At 39.1% G+C, this 26752-nt stretch overlaps 1 protein-coding gene across 13 annotated transcripts in view; it reads right to left on the bottom strand.

Annotated features, from left to right (window-relative positions):
* Positions 1-537: 537 nt before the first annotated feature.
* Positions 538-26752, bottom strand: part of NHSL1 (NHS like 1) — a 153754-nt gene continuing 127539 nt past the window's right edge. For 5 of the 13 annotated variants that reach the window (XM_083731594.1, XM_083731593.1, XM_083731585.1 and 2 more), the window contains 4 exons: positions 20884-21076; positions 6873-10244; positions 6229-6358; positions 538-2727 (listed from right to left, as the gene is read on the bottom strand). In XM_083731594.1, the coding sequence (XP_083587720.1) occupies positions 2076-2727; positions 6229-6358; positions 6873-10244; positions 20884-21076 (4347 nt within the window). In that variant the 3' untranslated portion in view covers positions 538-2075. Of the gene's footprint in view, positions 2728-6228; positions 6359-6872; positions 10245-15312; positions 15445-20883; positions 21077-25164; positions 25237-26752 lie in introns of all 13 variants that reach the window. The other 8 variants (XM_083731584.1, XM_083731590.1, XM_083731596.1 and 5 more) reach the window with 3 other exon arrangements.

Raw genomic sequence — 26752 nt, forward strand, 5'->3', positions numbered from 1 at the left:
GCGAAGATGGGGGAGGGATCCTCCTGTTTGGCAAACAGAAATGCTTGTGTTGATGGAACGATGAGAAGAGTATGACGCTGAATTCCTCCCTGAGCAAGGAGATCAGAAAAACGTATTGCTGTGCAGCTTAGGAAGCGGAGGCTCAGTCATGGAACTATATAGGGCATGATCCACTAAATCTAATAGCTGTGATCCAGTGGCCTCAGTTTACACACAGGGAGATACCATTCCTTTTTGAGAGAGTCTAACGTTTGGCACACCTAATGGGAAATCACCATATTTGCACAAAGAGCTTCTCTTGAATAGAAAACTGTGTTAGGGGCTTTGGATTTTGACCAGTAGGCTCAGTCCCATCTATGCCTCCTTGTGGTTGATCAATTCTTTCTTACCCCCTTTAGTAAGACCATAAGCATGTGTTCAGACCTACCTATTCCTCGTGTTCAAGCCTGCCACAAACCCTTGCTCTGCCAGGCTAGCGTTCAGTATAACAGCACCCCCAGATTTTCAAGTGTTGCAGTATTAACTCTAGCCACAAGATGACAAATGGCAGCCTTGTTTATTGACGCAGTCACAGGATTGTCCCCATCCCCTTCTCGAGTTGAGTGAAGGCCACTAAAATTTATAGAACTAACAAAGAACAGAGATGGAGAGAAAAAGAGCCAAGTGTTTTTCATCAAAATAAATTATCTACATAGAGGAGGGTTGTTGTTTTTCTTTAAAAAAATTTTAAAATGTAAAAAGTCCAGCACTGGTAGGGCAAAGGCTACCTCAAGAACTTGTATTATGTACAAACATTATAAAAACAGAAGACTAGCAACTTATTCAAAATTCATTTTCCAAAAAAACCCAACAATCCTGTGATCAAAATCACAGCTGATATTTTAGCTATCAGTTATATTCTTTACAAATAAGAAAGTTATATATATATATATAACTATATATTTAAACACACTGGTAAAGACTCAATAAAATTAAGCAAAGTCTCCTAAATTGTTAAGTTTATTTTCCCATATCAAGGAGATGCTGACTGTAGACAAAAAAGTAAAACTAATTGTAGTGTATTCTTTGGTAACCAAAAGTTAGCAAGTGTTTCAATATTCCAAGTGATATGTTGCTTAAAACTTTCCCATTTTGACAAATATAAGAAAAACTGGCAATTCCCAGTTTAATTGAAAAGAAAAGGGTACCATTTGCAGTTATATACTATAAGCTCTCAAATCGAGAAGTTAATGGCCATTTGCTTATTATTATTATTATGCCTCACCCCATCCCAGATTTACCTACATCTTCTTTACAAATCAGCAGCCATTTATTTTAGGTCTTCTATAGGACATCATAATTTCCATTCAAAGAAACAAATTCACCTATGAGGTTTTTTTCCTTAAGAACCCAAAAGATGGATTGTAATATACCCACACAGCAGTCACTTCTGTATTACAATAGTGCTTCTTTCCTATTGCATTTTTTAAAAAACAGTAATTCAGAATCTGGTCAGCCTGTTTGTTATGCTATCATGACATGGTTAGACCAGCAGAGGACCCCCTACACAAACTAGAAGAAACAGTGGGACAACAGCCAACACGGCTAACTACTAGGCCACATATTCTATCGTTCCCTGCTCAAAAGAGATTACTAAGTTTCATAAATATAACACTTTGAAAGCTGCTGTCACCCTGTACCACAGAAGCTCCCCATTTTCTCTGTAGGCTTACTTTAATTTTCTACACTCTTAAAAAAAAAAAAATCACACACAACCCAGAATCTGAAAATATTAGTTTCTTTTTTTATCTAAAGGATTTTAATGCTTTAATAGACTGATCTGACTTAGTTCCATTTAAACTAAAAGTCACATCCATTTAAACTAAAAATCGCACCCCATCGAGCCACATAGAGGTATCAGTACTGTAGCATCAATTACCACATTCTAAATACTTGGCGAAGTAAACTGTACTGATTAGGGCTTCCTGCTAAGTCTGGGTCATTTTGTATACCTTATGAAAGCTGTGACATCATAGTGCCTTCTTAATCCTCACCCTTTTTTCAGTTGATGGCATACATATTAAAATAATTTTGTATCAACCAGTTATCAAGTCTGGGTGAGTTGTACTGTTCTCACTGGAGGCCACATCTTCATTAATGTCCATTTCATCACTGTCAAACACATCAAATTGTTCCTCGTCTAAAGACCTACAAGTTCTGCTTTCTGCAGGTTCAAATGGTTCCACATCTCCCTCGCTGATAACAGTCATAGGGCTACTCTGGATCCTGTTTCGAACATTGTATTTGCTACTTGCAGCAGATGGTGGGGTTCGAGACCTGCCGTACCTGGCGCTGGAAAAGGACAGACTTCTTGGCATCAGGCCTTCGCTCTTGGCCCATTCTTCCTGGGCCCGTCTGCTCTTGGTAGGAGAACAACTTGAGCTACTGTCAGTGGGCTCCCAGGAAGAATCTGCCTTGGCTCTTTGAAACCTTGGGTCTGTGTTTTTTAGCATCTCTGCTGCTGACATGCGAGAACTGGTATCTGAACGGCTCCCTTTTTTAAGCAGAAGTGCCTTGAAGTTGTCATTGCTGGTGCTACTTTTGCGAATATTTCTTTGAATTGATCCTGCCTGTTTAAGGGAAGCCAGGTTTGGAGAAGCACCAGTGGGTGTAACAGGGGGTGATGGCGAATGATTTCGGGTATGATCATCCTCAGAGTCTTTGCGGCCAAGGACTTTCCTTTTGGATCTATGATTTTAATGTAGAAGAAAAACATAAAATCAGTATTAGCATCTCACTTCAATGCTTTTCCTATTTCACATATGAATATTGTAACAAGCAAGCAGATGAATATAAGCTGAAATGAGTAGGAAGAGATTGGAAACAGGAATGGTGACATTCTGATAACAGGAGTCTTGTTCTGAACTGTATTCTCCAGTACAGAACTGAATTAATCCAATTTACTTGCAAGTTACAATATTTCTTTTCTCATTAATATTTTGCAAAGCAAATATTTGAATCTTGCTAAATTGTATTTTCTTAATTATAACAGCTTTCCAATATAGTAGCGTCCTCCAAATTAATATATTCTGGCTACACTTGTCAAGGTGTTCCAAATGAAATTGCCAAAGGGCGTGAAATTAATGAAGCCTAAATGAAATCCACATGCTCTGTGGGGAGCTAGGAACATAAGAAGCATTTTACTGTATCAAAGGTAATTAGGACATAGGACATACTATGAAGCTTCATCTAAAAGCAGTTTCATTGACCCGCAAAGAAGGGAAAGGACATCCCTTAAAAACAACAAATTAATTTGTATACAGGGGAAATCAGAAAGTGTATAGGATAAAACAAGGAGTTGGTAAGTGATTAACAAAGATGGTAAAGTACATGTAGTATTCCTTTCAAGTTAACACCAATCATATATTAATGCTGCCCAAACACTCCCAACACATTTAAAAATGGTACCGATAAGAAAATAATATCACTTTTGAAGAAAGCCTTATGTAGATTCACAGTTCAGAAGAAAAGACTGAGCAATATGTTCACTTGTCAGTCTCTAGGAAGAAACCTCAACCCAAGAGTCTTGGACTCTTGTGTGCCCCTTGGCCTATCCAGAGGGAGAACATAAATAGGCTGTGCTGTTCTATATTTATTTAAATGCTATATATATAACTGACTATGCAGTACTTTTTTTAAAAAAGGGGGTTGCAGAGATACTGCATACAAACAAATACTGGAAAGTGGGTAAACACTTTCCTGGGTTAAAGTAAACATGCCTAAACTATTTGATGACACACACAGACATGCGTGCCTATACTGAAAATGAGTTTCCAGTAAAGTCTAGCATAGCAGTAGCCAAAATGCCCTCCAGATATTGGAATCCAATTCCCATTATCCCTTATCATTGGCCATGATGGATGGGGGATGCTATGTTCATTACCCCTGGCTGGGGTACCGATAAAATCATTTTCAAACTGAAAATGGCCAAGCCAAAGCTGGGATTTCAAGAAAAATTAGGGGAAGAGAAGGACCACCTTCTCCATGTTTACTTCAGTTCACTGAGAATGAGATCAACGTATTGGTTTAAGATCACAAAAGGACCACAGCTCAGTGGTAGAGCATTGGCTTTGCATGCAGAAGGTTCCAGGTGCAAATCTTGGCATCTCCAGCTAGGCCTGAGAAGGACTCCTTACTGGAACCCTGGAGAGCCACTGCCAGAGTAGACAACACTGAGCTAGATGGAACAAATATCTGACTCTGTGTGAAGCGGCTTCCTATGTTCCTAAAATGCAGAAGAAAAATGAGAGCTATACGAATGTGGACTAGCAGATAAATTTGAAAATTTTGGGGTCAGCAGATGAAAGATATATAGTACTATGTAACTAGTAAAAACATGTTTTCAGGACTTATTCTTATGTACATTTCACACAAAATACACAGTTTGTATAATTGTGCAATACAGACCAAGCCCCTTGCGAAAAACAAAGAACACCATCCATAGAAAATTAGATGTCCTTAAAGACAATTGAAAACTATGGGACATAACTACATTATAAAATTATGCCCACGTTATATTATTCTATGATTCTCTCCAGTCATAACTGGAAGTTTCATACGACATTAACAGCTGAGGTTTGCACTGTGACACACAACAGCATGAAAAGTAAACACCAGGTGTTATCAGTTAATGTATGTCGGTATCCATGGGATGTATCCTCACTCAGTATCTAATTTGAAAGTGGCTGTGCAATCACATCTCAGGTGTTTCCAGAGGATGTTTGCTAGTTTTGTAGTCAACATGCTCAGGACTTATTTGTTCTCTTACAAGGAAGACTGGGGAGGAAGGTGAGAGAAGAATGTAAACACTCTTCCCCTACTCACAAAAGCAATCTGTGTCTCACATATACACACTGCTCTTTTCCCACACAAAGATGAATGTTTCTCTTGAATCCAAGAGTTATTTAGATATACCCATGGACTTGCCATGTGTGGTGGGAATTGTTATATTTCTCTAAATATAGCAAACTCCTGTGCCATATTGCAATTCACTTCCTTTCAGTGCCTTTTGGAACTAGTTGAGTGGTGTCTTCAGTCTTGGTCTATATATGTTTAGTAATGGGAAATATGTAGGGTAGTGGGAAACACGTTACTCTGAAATGCACAATTGTTTGCCATGAAGGGATATCATCCTAGAAGCAAAACTTTTCTACCCTGCAATATTTAACACTACAATATATAAACTGTACAATATATAAACATGACCCAAAGTTCCCAACACAGAGCATTCCCAACCTATACTCACATAACATAATGAGAACATATTTGTGCCACTTTCAATTACACTCCCCAAAGATGTTCCAATTCGTAGAGAGAGAAAAATCACCACAAGGTGGCACCAGTAACACACATTAGATATTCCAAATCAAGATATGTCACTTTCTTTTTAGGGCATTTCCTGCCTGCCCCTTCTAGCTAAAGGTATCTTAAAGTATTTTAAAAAATGGGTTGCATTCTGAAGATCTGTAATCAAAGATATCGTCTAAAGAACCATAATTATTTGTAGAGATTCATTTGCATTTGTTTAGGCTTGTGAAATGTGTTCATCCATTGAACTTCCTTCCTTCCTTTAATCAGGAGAGAATGATTGGGGTTAGTCTGTATTGCACATTCGAAACAACAGATCAGTGTGTCACAGAAATAGCTCATCTTCAACTGGATTATGGCAATCTATAATCCAGCTACTGTCATATGTTTTGCCATATGACGGATAGATCATGTTTACTTGCCAGTTTAAGCCAAGCTTGCCATGAAGCATTAGAGTTGAGCCTCTGTCCCAAACTGCACCATATAATCAGCAGAGAAGAGGGGGGAAAAGAATGGAGGGTAGAGGAATTGAAAACAAAAAGATACACAAAGAAAGCAATAGTATATGTTAAATCAAGCAGATTTGAGAGAAACAGTACAATACAAACAAGGGATCACTTGACATTCACAGAAGGGCCAGAGGCTGACAATTTTACCAAACTTGATTTTGCTGCCAGCAAAGTTTAGTTTCAGAATTAGTTGATTGCAAAGCAATGAAAGGTGCATATATGAATAATCTATTTTAACTACGTATTACCAGAAACTAAAGTGAATTTCTTTGAAAAATAAAATAATCATTAGCATTACATATTATGTAAGATATATTTAAAACTCTTAAGGGATAATGGATAAAGCAACACAAATAAGGCAATTAAACAATACCTGTGAATGGCTGCAAAAAGATCCTCAGTAGTCCTTGGTCTGGTTGGCACTGCCACCACCTCACTGTCTTCTCCATAACTAGGGCTTTGCAGTAAAAAGCTGTTTGCTGCATCTGATTCAAACCCCTCAGCTAAAATGCAATAAGTAAGAAAATTATGCGGGATTATAAACTCGCAGTATCTGAAGAGTTAAGAGTTAAGTAGCCAACAGGGCAATAAAGACTGTAAATTTCCCTAAAAATACACAACACAGCCATGCTTCTGCCTTTTTACTGATGGCAACAACAAAATTATTTTGAGTAACTACATTCTGTGAAAAGCTATTTATTTGCTTACAAGGAACATAACACTGAATTTCTGGATTCCCTAATCCCCACCCCATGGCCATCATTATTGTCGCAGTTTAAAAATCAACACAACAGAGATTTGGTTGAGAAATCCCCCTTGACAATTGTTCCCCTTAAATACAGAAGGCAGTGCAGATTCTTTACACACCATTAGCCTAAGTTCTATTATTTCCCTTAGGATCTGCATGCATTTGCACCGAGAGTGTTACACTGATGCCAATGCTGCAGCCCTCCCTATCCCACTCCCAAATAGGTCTAGTCACTAAATATACTGGATGAAAATAGAAAACAGACTTACCACTTTCATCCCCTTGAGATGCATGCCTGTCTCCTCTAGAGACACTGTCTCCAATTCTGTTGGAACTGCTTTGTTCGCACAAGCAAGGCTGCTCCTCCTGCTTGGGCTGCAGCGCAGAAAGGCTGACTTCCAGTGTCTCACAGGAGGTGGAACCTGCAGCTCCTCCTTCTGGAACCAGGCTGCCAGAGTCCATTTCATAGGAGCAGAGTCCATCTGTAGGATAATCCTCAGCCTGGCTGTACTGTGCAATGGCAGCATCCCCTGGAGCGATTCTGACTGTTTCACCCACTCCAGCTATTTTTTCTGCTGTAACATCGGGTTGTGGGGGTGGCACAATCAGGAACAGTTTGGGTTTCTTTGAAACAGGTGGCGGCTTCTTGTTTGGCGATACACCCTGAGGCTTGTTGAGACATCCTGGCTGTCCCTCAAGAGATGAGCTTGCAAGATCAGAGCAAAAACCCTGTGCTGCTTCTTCAACACTGGCTGGTGGCAAATCACTGGCAAAGGAATTAGCTAGACTGCCTGCATTTCCAGGCATTGTACCACTCGAAAGTTCATAGTTACCACAGAGTCCTGGATAAGATCTCCGATTAGGACTGTAAACAAAGGTATTGTCAAAAGCACCATGGGGTTTCACTTCAGCTTCTTCCAGGCTGTCGCAGTGTCCTACTGATACACCTGGTTTTATAGGCAGCTGTCCTGAAAGCACATCAGTTGATTTTTCCTGAGAATTTATGTCAGAAGCAGATTCAACTGGCTGTTCAACCTCTGACACCACAGTTTTCTTCACGGACCTCAGCTGTACCATTTGCAGTGCTTGGGTGGTTACTAGAGGCATTGAAGGCCTGGCGGCATCCTCCTTTTTCAAGGATGCTCTCTTTATTGTACTGTGAGAAGAACCTTCCTGATTATATTTCTGGAAAGAACATGGTGCATTTTTAAATGCACCTTTTGTGAGTTTAGGGTCCAAGGGGGGTGCTGGTGGAGGAACTGAAGAAGGGACAGGAGGTGGAAGGGGAGGAGATGGAACAGGCGGTGACGAGGGAGAGAAATGATCCAACGAAGGGTCTTGCGGTAGGTAATTAAACCATGGGATACTTTGAGAAAACGATATGTTCATAACCGCTTCTGGTGGAGGCGGTGGGAAGTTGGGAGATCCAGGAGGAGGCGGCAGATCCATAACATCTGATGAGGGAGGTGGTGGTGGCGGAAGAAGGTACTCAGAAGAGTCTGGAGACGAAACCAGAGGGAAGCTTGGGCCAGAGTCAGATTTCTTCACACTCCCACTCCCTTCAGCAGATGTATTAGAAGAAAGGGATGTGGAGGAGGAAGACACTGAAACTGAAGACAGAAGGGATGACTTTCTTTCAGGCACTTTAGGTTTCATCTTGGGTTTCCCGTTTCCTGTTGACATAGATTTCAGAATGACAGGCACTGGTGTAACTGCTGTGGGTGTGTTGGATTGGCTCGAATACCCACTAGATGGTGATGTCACCCTATGTGGCTTTTCTGGAGAAGTGGTCTTTGGTTTGGCCAACCCGCTGGGCACCTGTGGTGTAGAAGCCCTTGACCCATCGTTAAGGCGGCTGACGTTATAATCATTTAGCCTGGGTCCAGCATTAGCCGAATGAACTACTGGGGATTTCAGCTGATCCTCCGGCATCCCAGGACAATCGCTGTAGTAGCCCCACTGGTCAGCATACTCTGACCTGATGCTGCTCGTCTCGCTCTGGGAGGGTGTGACAGTACAGATGGAGTACATGTTCAGGCCTGTTCCAGACATCATGCTGCTACTGGCGCTCACCGAGCTCTGACTACGAGAGCGTAGCACCCAAGGGTCATCATAATCACTGCAGGGGCTTTGAGATGGTGAGCTGCCATTTTTGCACTTGAGGTTCAACTGTAGGGAGTGTTGGAGGCTAGCAATCAACATGTCATCCAATACCTGCCCATTGGACTGAGTTTTCTTCTTGGGGATCCTTCTAAGAGAGTCTGTTCGGGATGGCGGCAGAGGTGGTTTCTTTGCCTTTTTAAAGGATATGCTTCGTGAGAGGGATTTGTCGCTGTAATTCGACAAGTCTCCCAGAGATTTCTTCTCAGTGCCATCAAACACATTAATGACACTGTGCCTGGGGTTTCCAAAGCCGTTATTGCTATTGCAAGTTTTGCCAGACTTGAGTCCCGAGTCCATGTGCATGGAAGTGTAATAGCCATCATGGTCCACAGAATATAAAGAGCTTGAGTCTTCTTTGGCAGAGACTCTTTCAAGGCTGCTGGTACTCAGGTTGCTCACAGGTGTGGAGCAGCCTGGAGTGGCACAGTTTAGTTTGTGTAACAACACCTCTTCCTCTCCAGAGCGCTTCAAACCACAGTGCTCTGTGCTGTTCTGGACCTGGCTCTGTGTTTTGTCAACAGAGTAATTTGATTCACTCCTGCTGTCACTGTCCTGAGAGTGGGTTGGAAAACTGAGATTATTCCTACTGCTGTAGGTCATACTTTGAGGGGCATTTTCCACAGCTCCTGCACCGCTGAGAGAAACTCCTGAATCTCCAAGACTGAGCACCATTGCAGCATTCGATGAAACAGCAGTGTCTGAGGAACGCGAGTGATGTGTTGAACTGGTCTCGCTCCAGGTCCCACTAGAGGAATGCTGTTGATCTTTTGTGCCTACCATGCTGTTGACAACAAGATTGTCTCTAGGTTTTGTATATGAAGAAGGGTTGGTGATTTTACTATCCATCGCACCCGCACTCTGTGTGGTGTGAATCACAATAACCTCTGAAGAGGACGATAGGGTTGCATTTGGTATAATGCTGGTTGAATACATACTATGTGGAGAGACCATGCATGCTAGACTTTCTGTTTGGTCACTCTCAGAGCCCTTTACCTCTTGGGACTTTGGCCTTTGAAGCATACCTGTCCTACTGTTGTTCCTCATGTGGTCTATGCTATCATCCACTTGCAGTTTGCTTATCTGGTGTGACAGTGCTCCACCTTCTGTTGACTTAGACAGGCTATGTCTACGTTCCAGGAACTGTAGGGACACCCTTGCCCCAGACCGAGGTAGACTATGAAAACCCAGGTCATTGTTTAGGCGGGAGGCAAACACAACCCCAGCGGAATCACTCATCACAGACATGTTTCCAGAAGAACTGGACAACTGTGACATCTGGGCTGCAATTCCTTGACCTTTCTGGGCACGTATTCGCCTCACTGAAGGTGGCACCACTTTGACTTCCTCCGTCTGACAGCCGGAGTCCTTGGTGTCAGACTGCTGCATGGAAGAGTGATAACTATCAAGCCTTCCTAGCGTGGAACAGTGGTCAGGGACGCATAATGAATGGCCACGGAAGTCGTTTTTACCAGTGCCAACTGTTGGAAGTTAAAATAAAACAGTTATTATACACATCAAGATTTCACATTTAAGCTCCTGTGTTCATTAACAAAACATGTATCAAAAAGTTGTTTCCTTCGATGTTTCAAATATGCTTAATTGTTTCAAATATAAATAAGAACCTGGGTCTGTTTACATTCAAACTAGGACTACTCTCCAGTCACGTCACTCAGATAAAAAACAAACAAAACCCCTGATAGACAAGAATAGCTCTTATTACCTAACCAACAGGCTAAAGGTCAACTGGGAACAATCAATATATCCTACTAGGCTGCCTGCACACTTCACTTTAAATAATAGCAGCTGCAGCTATTGTTGCACTCAGCAGACCATAATTTAAGTCACAACGTACAGGAGCTTATTTATGTTACATATATATAATATATTACCCTATCCCCAGTGTGAAAAATGAAGAAAATAAAGAACAAGCAAAGTGTGTCTCAGTCCTTGTTCTTTGCAAACTGTCTTGACTGCTGCACCTTCCATTCAAAAGCACCATGGGATTCCAGGAAATTCAAGCAATTCCACACAAATTATTTTTCTATATTATTATCTACTTGAATCATGAAATGTTTATTTTTGGGACCTTGCACTATACCACAGGAGAAAAATAAAGTGCTAACAATTGCTTTTTAAAACCACTGACCTCTTTAAAGGAACAAATTGAAATACATTTAAACACATTAAATGAAGAAATTCTAAAGGCCTGCCCAAGTTTCTAAGAACTATTTCATCTATGTATTAATACTTAGCATAGCAACATCTACATTGTTCTTTGAGGAAGAACAAAAGGCAGGGAGAATAGTGTTGCTCACCTACTGAAGCAGAGTCTACTGCCTAATTAGACAATGGCTTCTGTCTGCAATGCAGGTGGAAGGAGACTAAGCACAAGGCAAGGTACAGACAGAATTGCAAGAGAGTCATCTCACAGAAAATCCAACTCTCATTCTTTCAAGTTGACCAGTGACAGGAGGAGGACTTGCAAATCTAATATTAAATTAACAAAATTATTTTCAAACTTCCTGTCTTCTGGCTGCCCCTTCCCCAGTGGCAAGTGCTCGCACATCATTCGACCATAGTTAAAGGGTTTGTCCACATCTGAGCATTATTTAGCTGTGAATCCTCCATTCAAAGCAGTCTACACTCGCCCATATTTGAATTTTTATGGCTGTCCCTGCCTTCTGATTTGCTGATTTTATAATGCCAATCAACTACTGACAGGCACACTTCCTGTGTGGAGTTTTTTTTTAATACTCCACATTTTTGAAATGTGGGTTGCTTGAAGTTTTCTGGTTTCATGTAAATCTAAGTGTTATGTCCAAAAGGGGACTAGTGGTTTGTTTTTCCCAAACAAACCATGAGCCAAACCATGGCTTAGCTCCCAGTAGCAAAGCAACATTAGGAACGAGGAAGGTGCCAATTGACCAAGATTTTTGTCCTGTGCACCAGCATGTTATACGCTAAATCTTAACTATGGTTTAAAATGATGAAAGAACCAGGTCAGCGATATCGGCTGAAGAATGCTTTTATTCCTGCCGAAGAAAACAAGTTATTATAGAATCATGCCCAAGTACATACAAACAGTTCACATGGAATGCTGATTTCATCATTGCCAATGGTGAACTGAGAGTCAAACCATGAACCAACATTCTCTTGATGTTGTCCACTGCTGAAGGAGATCAGTAGTAGTGAGCTGTCTTTCAAGGAATGTTGTTTGCCACCATTATTTTTATTATTATTATTACCCCAACAAGCTTGAAAGCCACTGATTTGAATGCACTTGAGATCACTGCACTGTATACTTAAATATATATCTGCACCGGAATTCTATTAAAATAGCACTTTCTTCTCTCCAAATTATGCTACAATGATGTAAAAAAGAGGTGGGGGAAAGTTTGGTATCTGAAATGCTGCAGGTCTGCCATTGAAAAATGCAGCCATTTTGGAATGCTTGCTTCTGAGCAGCTCTTGCGGTTTTTTTATGGCATGTCAGATAAGGAGCTCCCTTCCCAGAGCCTTTCAATTCTCTTAATTGTTGAATGCAAGTGGACTGTGAAGAGTAAGGTCATTCTTCCCCATAAAATTTAATAGCTGTTTAAGTCATATTCACTTCTTGTTTTTCTTGGCATACAACAAAACACTGGCATCTGAGAGAATGGAGGATGGAGGGAAAGTTAAGGACAATGCCATTTATGAAACATTAACCTGCTTTCAAATAAAATCAAACCTTTACACATGTTTTTGTGCATTTTGCCTGCTTTTAAAGTTTTCCAAAAAGCATAAACTGAAGCTCTGATTCAGCGAAGTCAGTGTGGTTTTAGCTAGAACTTCAAGGCAGCTAGAATTTGACCTTTAGACTTTTTTTTCTACCACAATGGGCTCAAGTGAGAAATTACATTATGTCCCTTCAATGCTGGCAAGCAGCTTGATAATTCTCAAAAGCAGAGTTTTATCAAAATGACTATTGGCACAAAGGCCAATCAAGTAAGAAAGAGAGGACTTGTAAGTTATTTATATTGATTGGCATGAGTCAATGTTAGCTGTAACTGAAAATAAACACCTTCTCTGGGTGATGTTCTAATGTCATCAGTTTCCTGAATATGATACAAATTCAGATTTTTCCAACAACAAAAGTTGTCAGTCCATAAGTTAAGTTTCAGTTACTAAATTCCAAGTTATCATTGTAACTACTGCTTAAATATGTACTTAAACTAATGTATTTATTTGTGGCATTTTTTCTCACTACTCGAAGAGACTCAAAGCACTTTAAAATATATATTGTAGCGTAATGTTTTTCAAAAAGCATTTCTGGCATAAATGGATACTTTTAATATTCTACTCATGTAGAGGTGTGGGCGGGATGTGATTTCTGCGTCACGCAGGGGCCGTTATGCCCCCTGCCCCACTCACCTGGCTGGCGCACCACGCCCACAGGTAAGCGCCCAACCGGGCGGCTTGTAGGGGGCGTGGTTTGCGGTTTAAGATACCGCTGCGCCAGCCATTCTGCCTCACTTTTCACCTTCTCGTCGCGAGTCGAACCATAACTCGTCGCGACTCAAACCACAACTGTATGTGAAATCACGAGAACTTGTCAGGGGAATTATGAGTTTCATATTGACAGATTATGAAACCGGAGATTCATCTCAAATTCTTTAAGAGAAAATTTAAATGCCAAATTATGTAAGATATTATTAATTAGGAAAGTATAATAAGATATCTATTGCTGTTTGCTAGTGTTGAAGAGCAATCCCCCTCAAAAAGTAGCCAAATTGCAAACTGCGAGTTTCCCTTAAGTTCTTGGCTGCAATACTGGGCCTTACCCTGCCCTTTAATGCTAGGGCAAGTAGCCCAAATAGTGTTGTGCTCCTTCCATGTTGAAGGATAGGAAAACACCATGGTAGATATCATTTGCTTGTTTTAAATTACAGGATAAAGTCCAACAGTGCAGTCCATAATACCCTCCCAGTACCCTTTAAAACAAGGAGATAAGTTACCCTAGCCAGAAAAACCCAGCACAGAGCTATGATGGTTATATTGCAGACTGTCTCTTCTGAATGTGAGTAAGCAAGCATGCAAGCACAAGAGAGGGAGCCAAGGGTGGTAGCTGCCAATATAATGGAGTTTGGGGTCAGAAAAAAGACTACTGGGTTCTTCAAATACCAAAGGTCAGGTGGGTAGAGGTTTTAGAGGAGAAGGAACAACCAGAGGTTTGCCTGCACTAATTTGTAGGCCAATGGAGCTCACCTACACCAAAGCTACAGAAGGAACACAGGACATCACGGCTGGAAAAAATGTATAGGAAGTTCCTTTAAGTCCCACAACCCAATGGAACTGCCATCAAGTTGCATGCAACTGGCATGACTCCATGCCAAATGAGGGCAGAATTTCACCGGCACCATTTCACCATTGCAGACACCAATAAAACTTCTAAGACATATGATGAACACTGTAACTTGCACTGTGCGTGGGCTTTTCTGTATGTCAAGTAATTTCTGCATAGCAATTCAGTATGTCGGCACAAGCCTTCCTAAATGTGGGTTTGTGGTGCCATGGTGTAAAATCAAAGCTTCCATGTTGGGAGATGGCCACAAATACATGGACTTCAAAACAGCCATGCCACAGCTACTTGAATATGCAAACTAAATGCCTCAAGCGGGATTACAGGGAGCCTAGAATGTCTACTAAGCATTCAAGTGAACAACCAGGAAGATCATTGTCTCAAGTTGGCTATGAAGAGAATAAAAGCTATCTACACTTATGTTGTTGTTAGGAAAGGGGAAAAACGGAAGTGACAGAATACAAACAAGGCTCTAGCCTAAAAAGGGCCTTAGCTTATGCCCATTACATTCATGTTTGCCAAGAAGGAATGGCTGGGGATGAAAGTTATTTATGGTTAAGTTCTTTGGTTAAACAAATGACAAACCCAGAAGACCTCAAATATGATAATTGCGTAGTGAATATGTATGTTCCAAATATGGACTCTCCTATAGCATTTCACAAATGTTTGAGCCATTTGACTGATAAGACTTATGATCAGATGGTAAGTGGGGAAGTTTTTAATGAGATTCTGGAACCAATTTTAGACAGCAGTACTCCTCCTAGTAAAATCCAGTCTTCAGTGAAGAATGAAGGAAATGTGAGACTGACGTGCTCAAATTTACCGGTAATTGTAAGATATATCTTTAAGACCAAGAGAATAAAAACAACCCTAAAATTCTTATAGATTTTTACTGTCCCAGTAGATGATTTCAGAAAATTGCAGCGTTGCATGGCATTCAGTAAATTCAGTTTGTTTGTTTGTTTGTTTGTTTGTTTGTTTGTTTGTTTGTTTAAAAAGACAGAACTTTAATTTCCAGGTGGGCAAAATGATCGGTTTAAGCATACACTATTTATTCTTTCCTGGTGGTCAGGCATACATTCATTTTAACTTTTAATAGGCTATCAGACTGTATTGACTTCATGAGCGTGGGGTAAATGTTATGAGTTTAGTCACAGTAAGCAAGATAATTATTAATTGTAATGGAATACAGTTCTGATGAGCCATACCTAGCTCTCTTTGGATGTTGTCAGGGACTCCTGTAATAGTCTTTCTCCTTTTCACTTTCTTCGGCCGCCTTACCACAGTATCTGTGTAAATTAGAGACCTCCGTATGCTGGCTTGGCGGTCAAAATTCTCCCCTGATGTACAGTAGAACAAGCAAAGCACCATTACTTTCAAGCACGCTGACATCATGCACTTTCTTCCACTTGCTTATTATAGAAATGAAGAAAAGGCATTAATATATGATGTTAGCTCAGTCATACAGAGTGGATATACATAGAAGGAAAAGATACAGCATACTGTCACTTTAAGGCTTTAAAATGGGAGGGATTACATGCTCCTATGAAATACATTTGTCTCATCAGACCAAATCTTCATTTAATCTAAACATATCAGTGAGCCATTAATGTCAACATTGGACATTTATAGTTACATTATGTCCCAGCTTACCTTCTTATGAACTTTGAGGAATGGGGGAGAGAGAATTTATGCTCTTGTTTTTGAGAAATGTACTGAAAAAGTATTTATTCATTTTCTTATGGCATGGCATGGCATGGCTAATGACTTCAGCGACGATCCTAAATATACTTAATTGGAGGTTTAATTTAAATTAATGGACATGAGGCAGATATGAAGCTAATGGAAGTGGATGTAAGGTGTGGAGGTCAATTTGGATAAGTGGGTTCCTGGAATGATGTCAGAGGTTTGAGGCCTCATTGCTTATTTATTTACTTAAAAATTGTATATCACTATTCATAAAAACATCAGAACTATTACAAATATATTTTCTGAGGGACTGTGGTTCTCTTTTTTCCACTGTTGTAAGCTGTTAATTTGGAAAATGACAAATCATTTAATATTTAAATATATTTTTTTAATTGACTGCATTAGCTCGGTAGCATGGAAAAGTTTTCAGGAGGTGTTTCAAAAGTTAAAACAGAATATACCTGAGGAACCTCTATTGGCAGAACTGGGATGACAACACAAAAAGTTTGGTTTCTTGCTGCTGTTAAGCAGCAGGGTGGACAGACACTAAGAACATCCCTAGACTGCCTCTTTTGTTCAACACCTAACATAGGCCCTTATATGTGTGTTTTAGTTTTTTGAAACTCCCAGACTCCAAGCATAAGTAAAGTAAGATGATACCTTTGCATGCAAAACTTTTTATACTGACAGTCATAAGAAATCTGGCTACTTTCCCCTGCATTTGAAACTTCAGAGGAACTGATTGCAGATTATTTATTATATGACTATGATGAAGTTATATAATATCTGAATGTCTTAGGTATTTTTAAAATCAACAAACAATTTGAACTGAAATTTGAAGTAAGCACTGCTGTATTTTGCAGTGAACGTACGTTAGCAGTGTTGTGAACAGCCTTGGGCACATTTGGAACAGTGGTAGAAAAATTAAAATATTAAATAACAAACATGGCTAAGTCTAGGCAATGTTCTGACTTTCAGGTTAGCCAAAATTTAATGTCTGTTACATCTGATAATTTACTATATTTAAATACAACATTATATTTGGGGGGGGGGAGAGAAAGAGACAGAGAGAGACTGATGCAGATGGAAACAGCTCCATCATACTGTGAAACCCTGACAGAGGTCTCACTGTCTCTTTTTGGTTGGTACCAAAGAGCCATGCCAAATGCCAGTAACATTTATTGAACATAAATTCTCTATATAGACTTCAGTGGCACAGAACTAAAGCCTGGCTATATTTAGTCTTTAAATTAATTTTGGCAGGTAAGCAGTATATGAATTATTATTATTATTATTATTATTATTAATCACCATCATAATAATCTATCATTGGGTGATACTGCATTTTCGCAATTGACTGAACCCACCTGGATGTCAACAAAATTAAAAGTTTGTGTGGTGCATGCAAAACAAGAAAGCCTTATAGTTGACCATTTGCTGTATCATATCTGGACCCAGCAGCATTTCTACAGGTTGAACAGCTTCAAACAAATTCACTTCTTTCAATGAATTAATAACCTGGCCATTTCCATTTGTTTGAAATTTCTATCTTGCTTCTTCTGTCATTTGAGATGCTTTACAAATTAGTTAAAACATACAAGTGATTTTAAAATCTCATTTTATTTTCTCCCCCTTAACAAACTTCACATTCCTAATATTCTTCTCAAACCTATAAATCCTTAGGGCAGTAAATATAGAAGTGTCAAAGCTCTGTTTCACTATACTTCTTTCCGGAAAAAAGGTAGGTATTTGAATTCTTCCGAATTCTATTTTAAATATCTAGATAGCCAAGTTATTTCTCATTGAACAGTGCATTTGGTATTTGCTAGACATTGCTGTGCGCATCATATGTGACGTCCTAGGAGTTTCGGACCAGAACGCTTCCATTAGATTGTATGGCATAAGGAAAATGACTTTTAAAAATTATACAACAATGCACGTGGACATTTCTAGATTACAGGAACAAAGACTAGAAGAGACATGTTCCATCCCTGGTTGCCAAATGAAAAGAACTGGTTTTCCCTGAATAATCATATTTGGGTTTAAAGATACAATGTGCTTGTTAAGTGAAACCTTTGAAACTCTAATAGTAGATGAGGTTAGTGAAGAGAACTGGGAGTTATAAAATTAAGAGTTTCAGACCAATGGCCTGCTATTAGGCATGCCAGGGGTTAATTATTTAAATATTACGCTGAACTGCAGCCCTCCTATGTCACACTGGAAAAGCTACTGACGCTCCTCTGAGTAGCTCACCATGTACTTTAGAACCTGAGAGATAAGAACTAAGCCTTGTAGAGAAAAAGATCAAAAGCCCCATCATGCACATGGAAATAGTGGCAAAGTTGTCTATTTTGTACCAAAATCTGTATCAGCGAAGGCACAAAGTCAACTTGTACAGAAATATTTTTTTTAAGTCAGCATATTTATAGGTATTATTCTTTACCAACCGGTAATGAGTTGGTAAGGAAGTAATATTGTTTCACGTAGTAAGGATACTTTTTACCACTCTTCTGCTTCACCAGAGGTTCTGATTCAGCTTGCATATGTGATAAAAAAGTTATCCTCACTATTTAGCAGGTTGCTACAGGTAAGTGGTTTACCAAGTTTCTGCGTACATACTTTGATAAGTTACCACTTGGTAAACAACTGTCTGTATTCATCCAAAATCAAATAAAACCTGTTAGGAAACTTGTGTGCAAAAACTGGTTGAAAGTTTTAGTTTTTAAAAATAAACTAGTATTTAATTTTTGTGGTGGGTTTTTTTTAAAAAAAACACACACAACCTTTTTGGTAGCCTTCTCTGGCCACAATTCAATTTATGCACTTGCTTAAATTTAACTTGTTCATCAAGTAACAGCCCAATGAAGTCAATGATACGTAAGTCAGTGTTTCAGTAATTTGCAGAATGAAGCCCTTTATCTTTTATTTATGACTTAGATGCGCACCAGCTCCTATTATCTTCCTTTGTATCTGGGTAAGACCCACACCCGACGACGCCACCTGTTCCTGGATTAAAAATTAGAGCATGGTGTTCAATAGATTGGGAGCATATGCTTTTTAAAGACTAAAACTTTGAGTCTATCCCTTCCAGAGCAAGCTCAGCTCCTGATGACCCAAGAAACTAATTCCACTCCCAAACATGGATAGCCAGTCAGCAGCTTTTCAGATTAATGCAATGCCCCAGCACCTTCAGGTTACTCGCCAGATTTACAGTACTACAATCTGTCCAACTGAAAGAGCGCTGCCAAACAAAACCAAAGCAGGTCTCATCTGTTGTGCAGCCAAGTGAAAGGTTGTGGGCTGTGTTCATTATTAATTAATCTTTTTAAAAAGGCGCTTGATTTATTAAAAAGCACATCTAGGGTTAATATTTTATTTCAGACACATCAATATTTTATTGTGGTGAATAGCCCAATCTACTGCTGCTGGTTTAGACAGCCAAAAATATTACCTCACCATTTCAAAAAAAGGAGAGGGGAGAAGAAAGTATACAAATACTTGATTTCTAGTGCTTACATCAATTTAAAGATATGGTTAGAACTAAAATGTATTTTCCCCCTTTTCCTCTCCCAGCTAAGTACATATCAAAGAGGATATTTCACTGCAAATTTTGTCTTACAGATATTCATTCAAAAGGAAGTCACACTGTGTTCAATTGAGCTTACAATGCAACCTCAGTTTCTAAAGTGTAAAGCAATATGGCTCAGCTTCAGTATATCCATTGAATTGCCCACCTTTCACCCATCTCATGTCCAACCTTTTGTTTTTACGTACTTTGAGGGTTAAACAAGATTAAACTGCATAATTTTCTAAATATACTGTGCTCTTATGATTAAGCATACTGATTATTTCTCTGTCTTTTAGCTTCTATGCAATTGAAAGGCAGCAACGTGGACTGGGAGGAACCCCAGTTTATTCATTTGTGTAATGAATTAAATGCGCAAAACCATTTCTCTTTTAAGTTGTGGCATTCAATAATATCTTTTCATTTTGCATTTCTAATTACTTCCACGAGCTTCTTATTTATCTCAGGCAACTGTTTTATACTGAAAATCTTGCTAAAATAAGATGGATGCCAGCGCTAAGTGGTTATTAGCAATCACATAGGGGAAAGGCGTGCCCAAGTTAAGTGATTATTAATGAAATAAAGTCAGCTGCCTTAACAATGTAATCAAAAATATCTAATTGAAAACCTAAAGCACAATGGAAGTCTATGCGGCATAACTGAAGTTAACTTCTTGTGCCTCAGACCAGCTGGAATGTGGCAATGCGGTTGTAATTTAGTAATTGTGCCATGGCCCTTGGGGTCCTTTTTGCACCAGTGAAGAACAACCATGCTGCAGGAGAAAGACAAATCTTCTTTGTTAATGGAACAGGAGTACAGTTCTGCATTTCACTTTCCTCCTCCAGTGGATAACTGAAGTACAGTCATTGTACAAAAGAGGCGGATATTCACATACTGTAAGTGGATCTTATCTAAGCTTTCTGAAACCTTTTAAGCTTAATATAGCAGCAAACCATTTCTAATATGTACATTTCATCTTTGAAGCTAACACAGAGCATTTCGTTGTGACCGAGAAAGAGGTTAACATAGGTTTCATCTCAAAGGTCCTGAAGAATATTCCATACAACAATATTTTTTGCCGCAGATGAGCATGCAAATCTGTTGGCTTGGGCAAGTTTCTCAATATTATTCATAGACTGAAAAGCAGAGAGATCCTAAAATCTTAAGAGAAAGTTATTGTAGAAAACATATTGGGTTTTGTGCTCTTTTTAAACCTCAGTATATATTTGACTATGCCACAAGAATCCTTTTGTTGGGGACCCACTAAACTTAAGATCTAAGGCTGAATGTGTGCTCTTACCGATATTCTTCATAATTCCTGCAAAGAACCCTGCTCTTGAAAAGTGTAGTAGTAATTTAACCAGTACTTTCAATCTAATCAGCCTCTCATTTTAAGTTTCATCAGTATTTCAAATAAATTTTGAACAACAGTTTGCAAAACGTATTTTCAGACAAAATAAAAACCAATAACCAGTTGAGATCCCTTGCTCTTTCTCACCACACAGAAACAAAATTAAAAGCCTACCAGTTACGTTAATAGGTATAACATCAGTTTGGACTGCTTGAGCCTGCTGTCGCATTTTCTCCTCCGGGGTTGGCAATGGAAGTGATTTGGTCCAATTTGTTTGAGTGTTGATATCAGAGAATTCATTTGAAACTGGTGTTTTGGGTCTCTTGATGCTAATAAGCTTCTCCTCCTCAGGAGAAGGGGTCGAACACTATTAAAAAAAAGTACACTGTAAATTCAGTGCAAATATATTTATCTTACTTATTTATCTTTCAAATATGAATTAAAGCATTCAAAATAGTTATGATGCTTTTGCCTTGGCTACTTCTAGCAAAATATGAATTAGACAGACCTTGTTCCAATTTGTACATGAGGAAAGGTTTGTACATCATCTTTAGCAGTAATTACAAATACTGAACCGATTTCATCCAACACCCAATAAGTTTTTTTTTAAAAAATCAATAAACGTATAACTCAATTAAGCACATGCTAAGGAATTGAATTCAATGTGACAGGCAATCCTATGGACACTTACCTGGGAGTTAGTACTACTGAATACAGAATACTTTTGAGTAAACATGCAAAAAATCTAATTATTAAACTTGTACTTAACTGTTTTTCTCATTGGAAAAAAAGGGACATTATGCGGAACCATATACTAAATTTACATATAAAACATAGGAATTAATACTGGTCTGTTAATGGTATACCAAGAACTCTACTATTCTCAGTAGGAATTTTAACAGTGCTATAAAATACAGTGCTTCTAGTTGTCCAAACTCTTTAAAAATATGCTCTAGGGCTACTCTGATGGGATTTTTAAAAATCCTAAACATGAAAGAACGGATTTACAAATCTTGTAAAACATTTACAACTGAAATGTCAGAAGAGCTTCTTCAATGCAATGACCAAATCTTAGGGAAAATGGCCCCTCTTTTGGTATCCCTAACCTTAGTATTAGGATAAGAAACCTTCTGTGCCATCTTCTTCCTTTGTACAAAGGGGAAATTTGCAAGTGTGACTCCACCAAATCAGTTTTTAAAAGGTCTGAGTCACAGAGATGGAAATGCAAACTAAAATGATATGCAATGGTTCATTAGTGCGTAGCTTTTGTTTATCTTACTATTACACATGAAAAAAGCTTACTCTAGGCTCAGGTGCCAAGGGAGTAATACTTCAAGCATGGTGCTGTGTGATAAGCCCCAGTAACCTACTTTTTATCTGGTTGGTTGACATTGTCAAAATGAATAACTGTCATGTTATGTTGACCCAGTGTATTGTATTTGGAAACCCAGCTGGCATTAGCCAGTCACCAGGGGCTCTTCGAACATGACAAGAGACAGAGACATAAATGTATACTATATAACTTTCCTTCTTTTTCAAGGAAACTGCAAATAATGCATATTTTAAAAGCAATTATGAGGCATGAGGCAAAACAAATCACACACATAGGAAGACAGGGAAATTTATATCTGAATCCTTGTTATACAAAACAAACAAAATTCACAATTTCGACACATGGGAAAATAAATCAGCTTGATCCGATGGCCAATAAATAATAGACCATTTAAATCAGGCATAGGCAAACTCGGCCCTCCAGATGTTTTGGGACTTCAACTCCCATCATCCCTAGCTAACAGGACCGGTGGTCTGGGATGATGGAAGTTGTAGTCCCAAAACATCTGGAGGGCTGAGTTCACCTGTGCCTGATTTAAATAGTCAGATCAGCTACTCTGACAAAACACTGTCCAAATGTTGGTCATGTTTTAGTGCATACAAACATTTTGATACAACCCTAGCAGCAATTGTTTCCTTCTCTTGTGCCAAGGCCAAAACATTTGGAGGGCGCCAGGTTGGCAAAGCCTGCTTTAATGCATTAAAAAATCCTCCAGGTCCTGGGATCGCTTGGTGAGGGGAAACTACTCACACCTGGCCCTATTCTCAGCCCTGATGGAAAACAACCTTTCAAAAGTAGCTCAGCCAAGGGTGAAATTAATTACAGAATTAGAAAATTATAGATGTTTATGGTTGGGGCAGCTGAGGTAGGGCTTTAACACTATCTACCAGTCAACATCTTGAAAACATCAGCTCTGGAATTTCTAAGACCTATGCATGTCTGAAAGGTGTGCATGTGCAATATAGTTGTACCTTGGTTCTCGAACATAATCCGTTCCGGAAGTCCTTTCAACTTCCGAAAGTGTTTGAAAACTCAGTCCAAAGATTAGTGTTAGAAGAAATGGAATGAGAATGAATAGGAAGTGAAATTAATATTATTGGCTGCAGGAGCTTTCAGCACTCAGGCGGAAGCCGCGTCGGACGTTTGACTTCCAAAAAGTGTTCGAAAACCGGAACACTTACTTCCGGGTTTTTGCGTTCGGGAGCCAAATGAGTACCAAGTACGAGTACCAAGGTGCTCAAGAACCAAGGTACGACTGTACTAACTTCTTGCAATGGATGCATCCCACGATGCGACCCCCCCCCCCACCCTGCCACCGTCCCTAGTTTTGCCCCAGAGAATTCCTGTGTTCTGGCTGTATTCCCCAACAAACAGCTGGGAATGAAGAATCCACTCTTTGAATATTGTTATATGTCTTTGGGTGTCAAGAGTTTTTGGGTGCTTGGATTTATATCAAAATAGCCAGGTGAGCCTGTAAGGTGAGCCAGGTAAGCAAGCAAAAACAGAATGATGACTCATCAAGAAAGTCATGGAGAGGGGTGGACACCTTACTCTGGGCTCTGGGTAGTTAGCAACAGACAATGCCAGAGTGGTGAGGAGGAAGTTTCAGAACTGCAGCGGGGGGGTTATGTAAGCTGAAGGGAAAATAGTTGCATTTAGAAAGCAGTTTCAAAGCTGGAAAGTGTGGGTCAGAGCAGAATGGGGTGGGAAGTTTGAATCCAACGTTGCACCCATGGGAGGAACAGGACCCGCTTTGGAGTGTAATCCTGGGAGTCCCTCCATTGTAGGTTCAGGTTGTAAATGAACCTTATATCATAAAGACACCACAGTCTCTGCTGTAACCCCTGGAATCTTGCACTGCTGTGAAGACTGGGGTGGTGTGTAACAATATGTTCTTAAATGACTATTTCAAAGGCAGGCACAAGTCCCAAAGGAAATAACAACTCTTCAGAATAAGCAGCAACCTGGATTCATTTCTCCAACAAAGCCTATAATAAAGAAACCAAACAGTATGCAGATTTGTGGTGGTTTAAAACTCAGTCCAAAGATTAGTGTTAGAAGAAAAGGAATGAGAATGAATAGGAAGCGAAATTAATATTATTTTTATGTATTACAAAGAGTAGCACAGTTTGGTTTTCATGCTTAATTCTATTACTAAATATTATATTTCCCAGTGTTATACTGAGATGGTTGGATTGTTCAATAAATATAATAGCAGTTATTAAAAGTTTCAGGTTTCATTTCAGTAAACTGATCTTTTAAGATTGTCATCTGAGATTTCTGGATTTCTACATGATCTCTGAATAGAACACAGTGGAACAAAAACATTATTTGTGGTCAGTACAGGAAAGCATATAGTAAGAATTGGAAAAGGAATGTTCAGAAATGAGATTAGTGGCATTTTGGTTGCTGAAGCCAGTAAACAGGGATTATCATCCTCTTCCCACTCATCCAATGATAAATCTCATTATCAGAGGGGGGATAACTTGCATCCCCATCTAGACCCTGGATGCCATTCATCCAAATGCTGTGTTTACTTTTTAAAAAAGTTTACATTTGAAACCATTGCAAAAGTTGATGGAGTCTTGAGGGGCAGACAAAAATGGGGCGGGGGCTGGATTAGGCACTTGAACTGGAAGGTAGCCACCCCTGTCGTAAAACGTGTGAGTTAAGAGGAACCTAACAGACACTCACATTCACTCTCGGATTCAATGCTAAGAAGTTTTGTTTTCCATTTCATATATATATATATATATATATCAATATATAGTTTGTCTGATTTGGAATAAATTATTGTAAAACAGCACAACAATCCAAATTACAAAAACATTTATAACAGTTTGTAAAGTTAGTAACTATTCACAGAGAACAGAGAACATTAACAAAGTATGAGCAGCAAAAAATGAGTTAGTCCATTAAATATACAAACTGAGGGTTCTAGATTGACAATTACTGAGATAAGGATAGAATCACACAATGTTAGTACAAGATTTATCTTGAAAAAGTGAAACCAACAATAGGTGAAAATTTAAAAATAAGATTTGAGAATATTCTAGCGTCACAATAACATCAAGCTGTATATATACATAACAGCTGGATGATCCCATTTTGGAGCCAGATACCTTGATCTTCCATGGAATCAAACAACAGCAGGCACTAAGGCAAGACTGAGGGAGGCAGTCTAACAGACTAGACTGTTGAGTGAGAGAAAAAAGAAAGTGAATGAGTGGCAAAGAAAAGAGAATGAAAAACACACACACATAAAAAGACACAACAGACACAGTAAACATAGCAACAAGATAAACATAATTTCAGAAAGCAGAGAGAAGTTGCTATCTGAAGACATCAATTTTCCATGCAAGGAAAACATGCTTAAGTGATGAAGAGAGAGAGAGAAAATATCATACTAGTTTGTCGTGTTTTAATCAAAGGGTTTTTAAAATAATAATAATAAAACAAAAACGAAAACCAGCCAATTCAGTGGACTCACAATAGGGAAATATGCTTCAGTACAGGATGTCAGAAATGCTGCCTTGAATTAGGGCCATTTATCACATTAAAAAGATGGCTCCACCCCAAACTGTCCCCACAGAAGTATCTGTGGGCAGTATGAACCAAATTACAGGAATATGCATGAAGTCGATCATATTAACCATCTGATCTGATTTCCAGAAAATTTCTAGGGTCCCAAATAGATGTATTTCATACCATCTGCATCCTGATCCGGACTTGCAAAGGGACTGCACATTAGACTTTTACATCAAATGCTCATTTTCCCCTTCCTTTGAAGTTCTGGGGCAACAAGAACCATGAAAGACCCCCTTCTGGGACCATCTCAGGAAGGAGCCACAGAGAAGGAAGGAACCTCCCCTCTCCCACCCTTGAGGCTAACACTTCTCCTAAATATATTACTGCTGTTTTTTGAACAAATATTCTCAGATACCAAGTTACTTCTCTGCAAAACCTCCCTCAGCTTCAGGCTTCCCACCTTCTCCACAATATTAGTTCTAGAGGGACCATAACAACAGCCTCACCCAACAGTACATCTCACTGTGTCTTTCACTGAGGACTGATATCCACCAGTACATACCATATCAAAATAAAGAAAAGTGGAATATCACTCTAAGATAAATTTTATGGGAAGGAAGTTTTCAAGGAAAATACCATTTTGCTTATAATATTAGGTAGTATTTCACTATAAATTAGCCCTCAGCAGTTCTATAATCTCCTTATAATGCCACTTATTGAGTCAGTTTTAATATTTTATTGATTGTGCAAATAACACATATATAATAATTTCTCCTACACAGGAACAAAATTGCAGGACTATTAAGAAATACTGACTTGCTGAGGACATTGCACTCTATTTTCTGTTATAAATATTTAAAAAATCATAGTCCAAAAACTAGCTAATGTTTTTTTATTTATTTAAACCAATGCAGCTCTAAATATATTTACTTGAAAGTAAATAATACCATCTCAAGATCTTCATGCATGAATCCCACCCTCTCCAGGTGGGAAATTGAAGTGCACACACTCATGGTTGAAGACCAACAGGGAAGGAGTGGAGTGAGGAGGCTATTGAAAAATGCATCACATCTGTGTTTGTTTATTTTTTAAGTATCGCTATGCAGCCTTTAACTTCAAGATTAAATGAGCTAGAAGGGTGCAAACAACAACAACTTCCCATCCAAACAGTGCTGTCTTCAC

Source organism: Podarcis gaigeae (genome assembly GCF_964106915.1).
Source record: "Podarcis gaigeae genome assembly, chromosome: 3".
In the NCBI taxonomy this organism is placed as follows: domain Eukaryota; kingdom Metazoa; phylum Chordata; class Lepidosauria; order Squamata; family Lacertidae; genus Podarcis; species Podarcis gaigeae.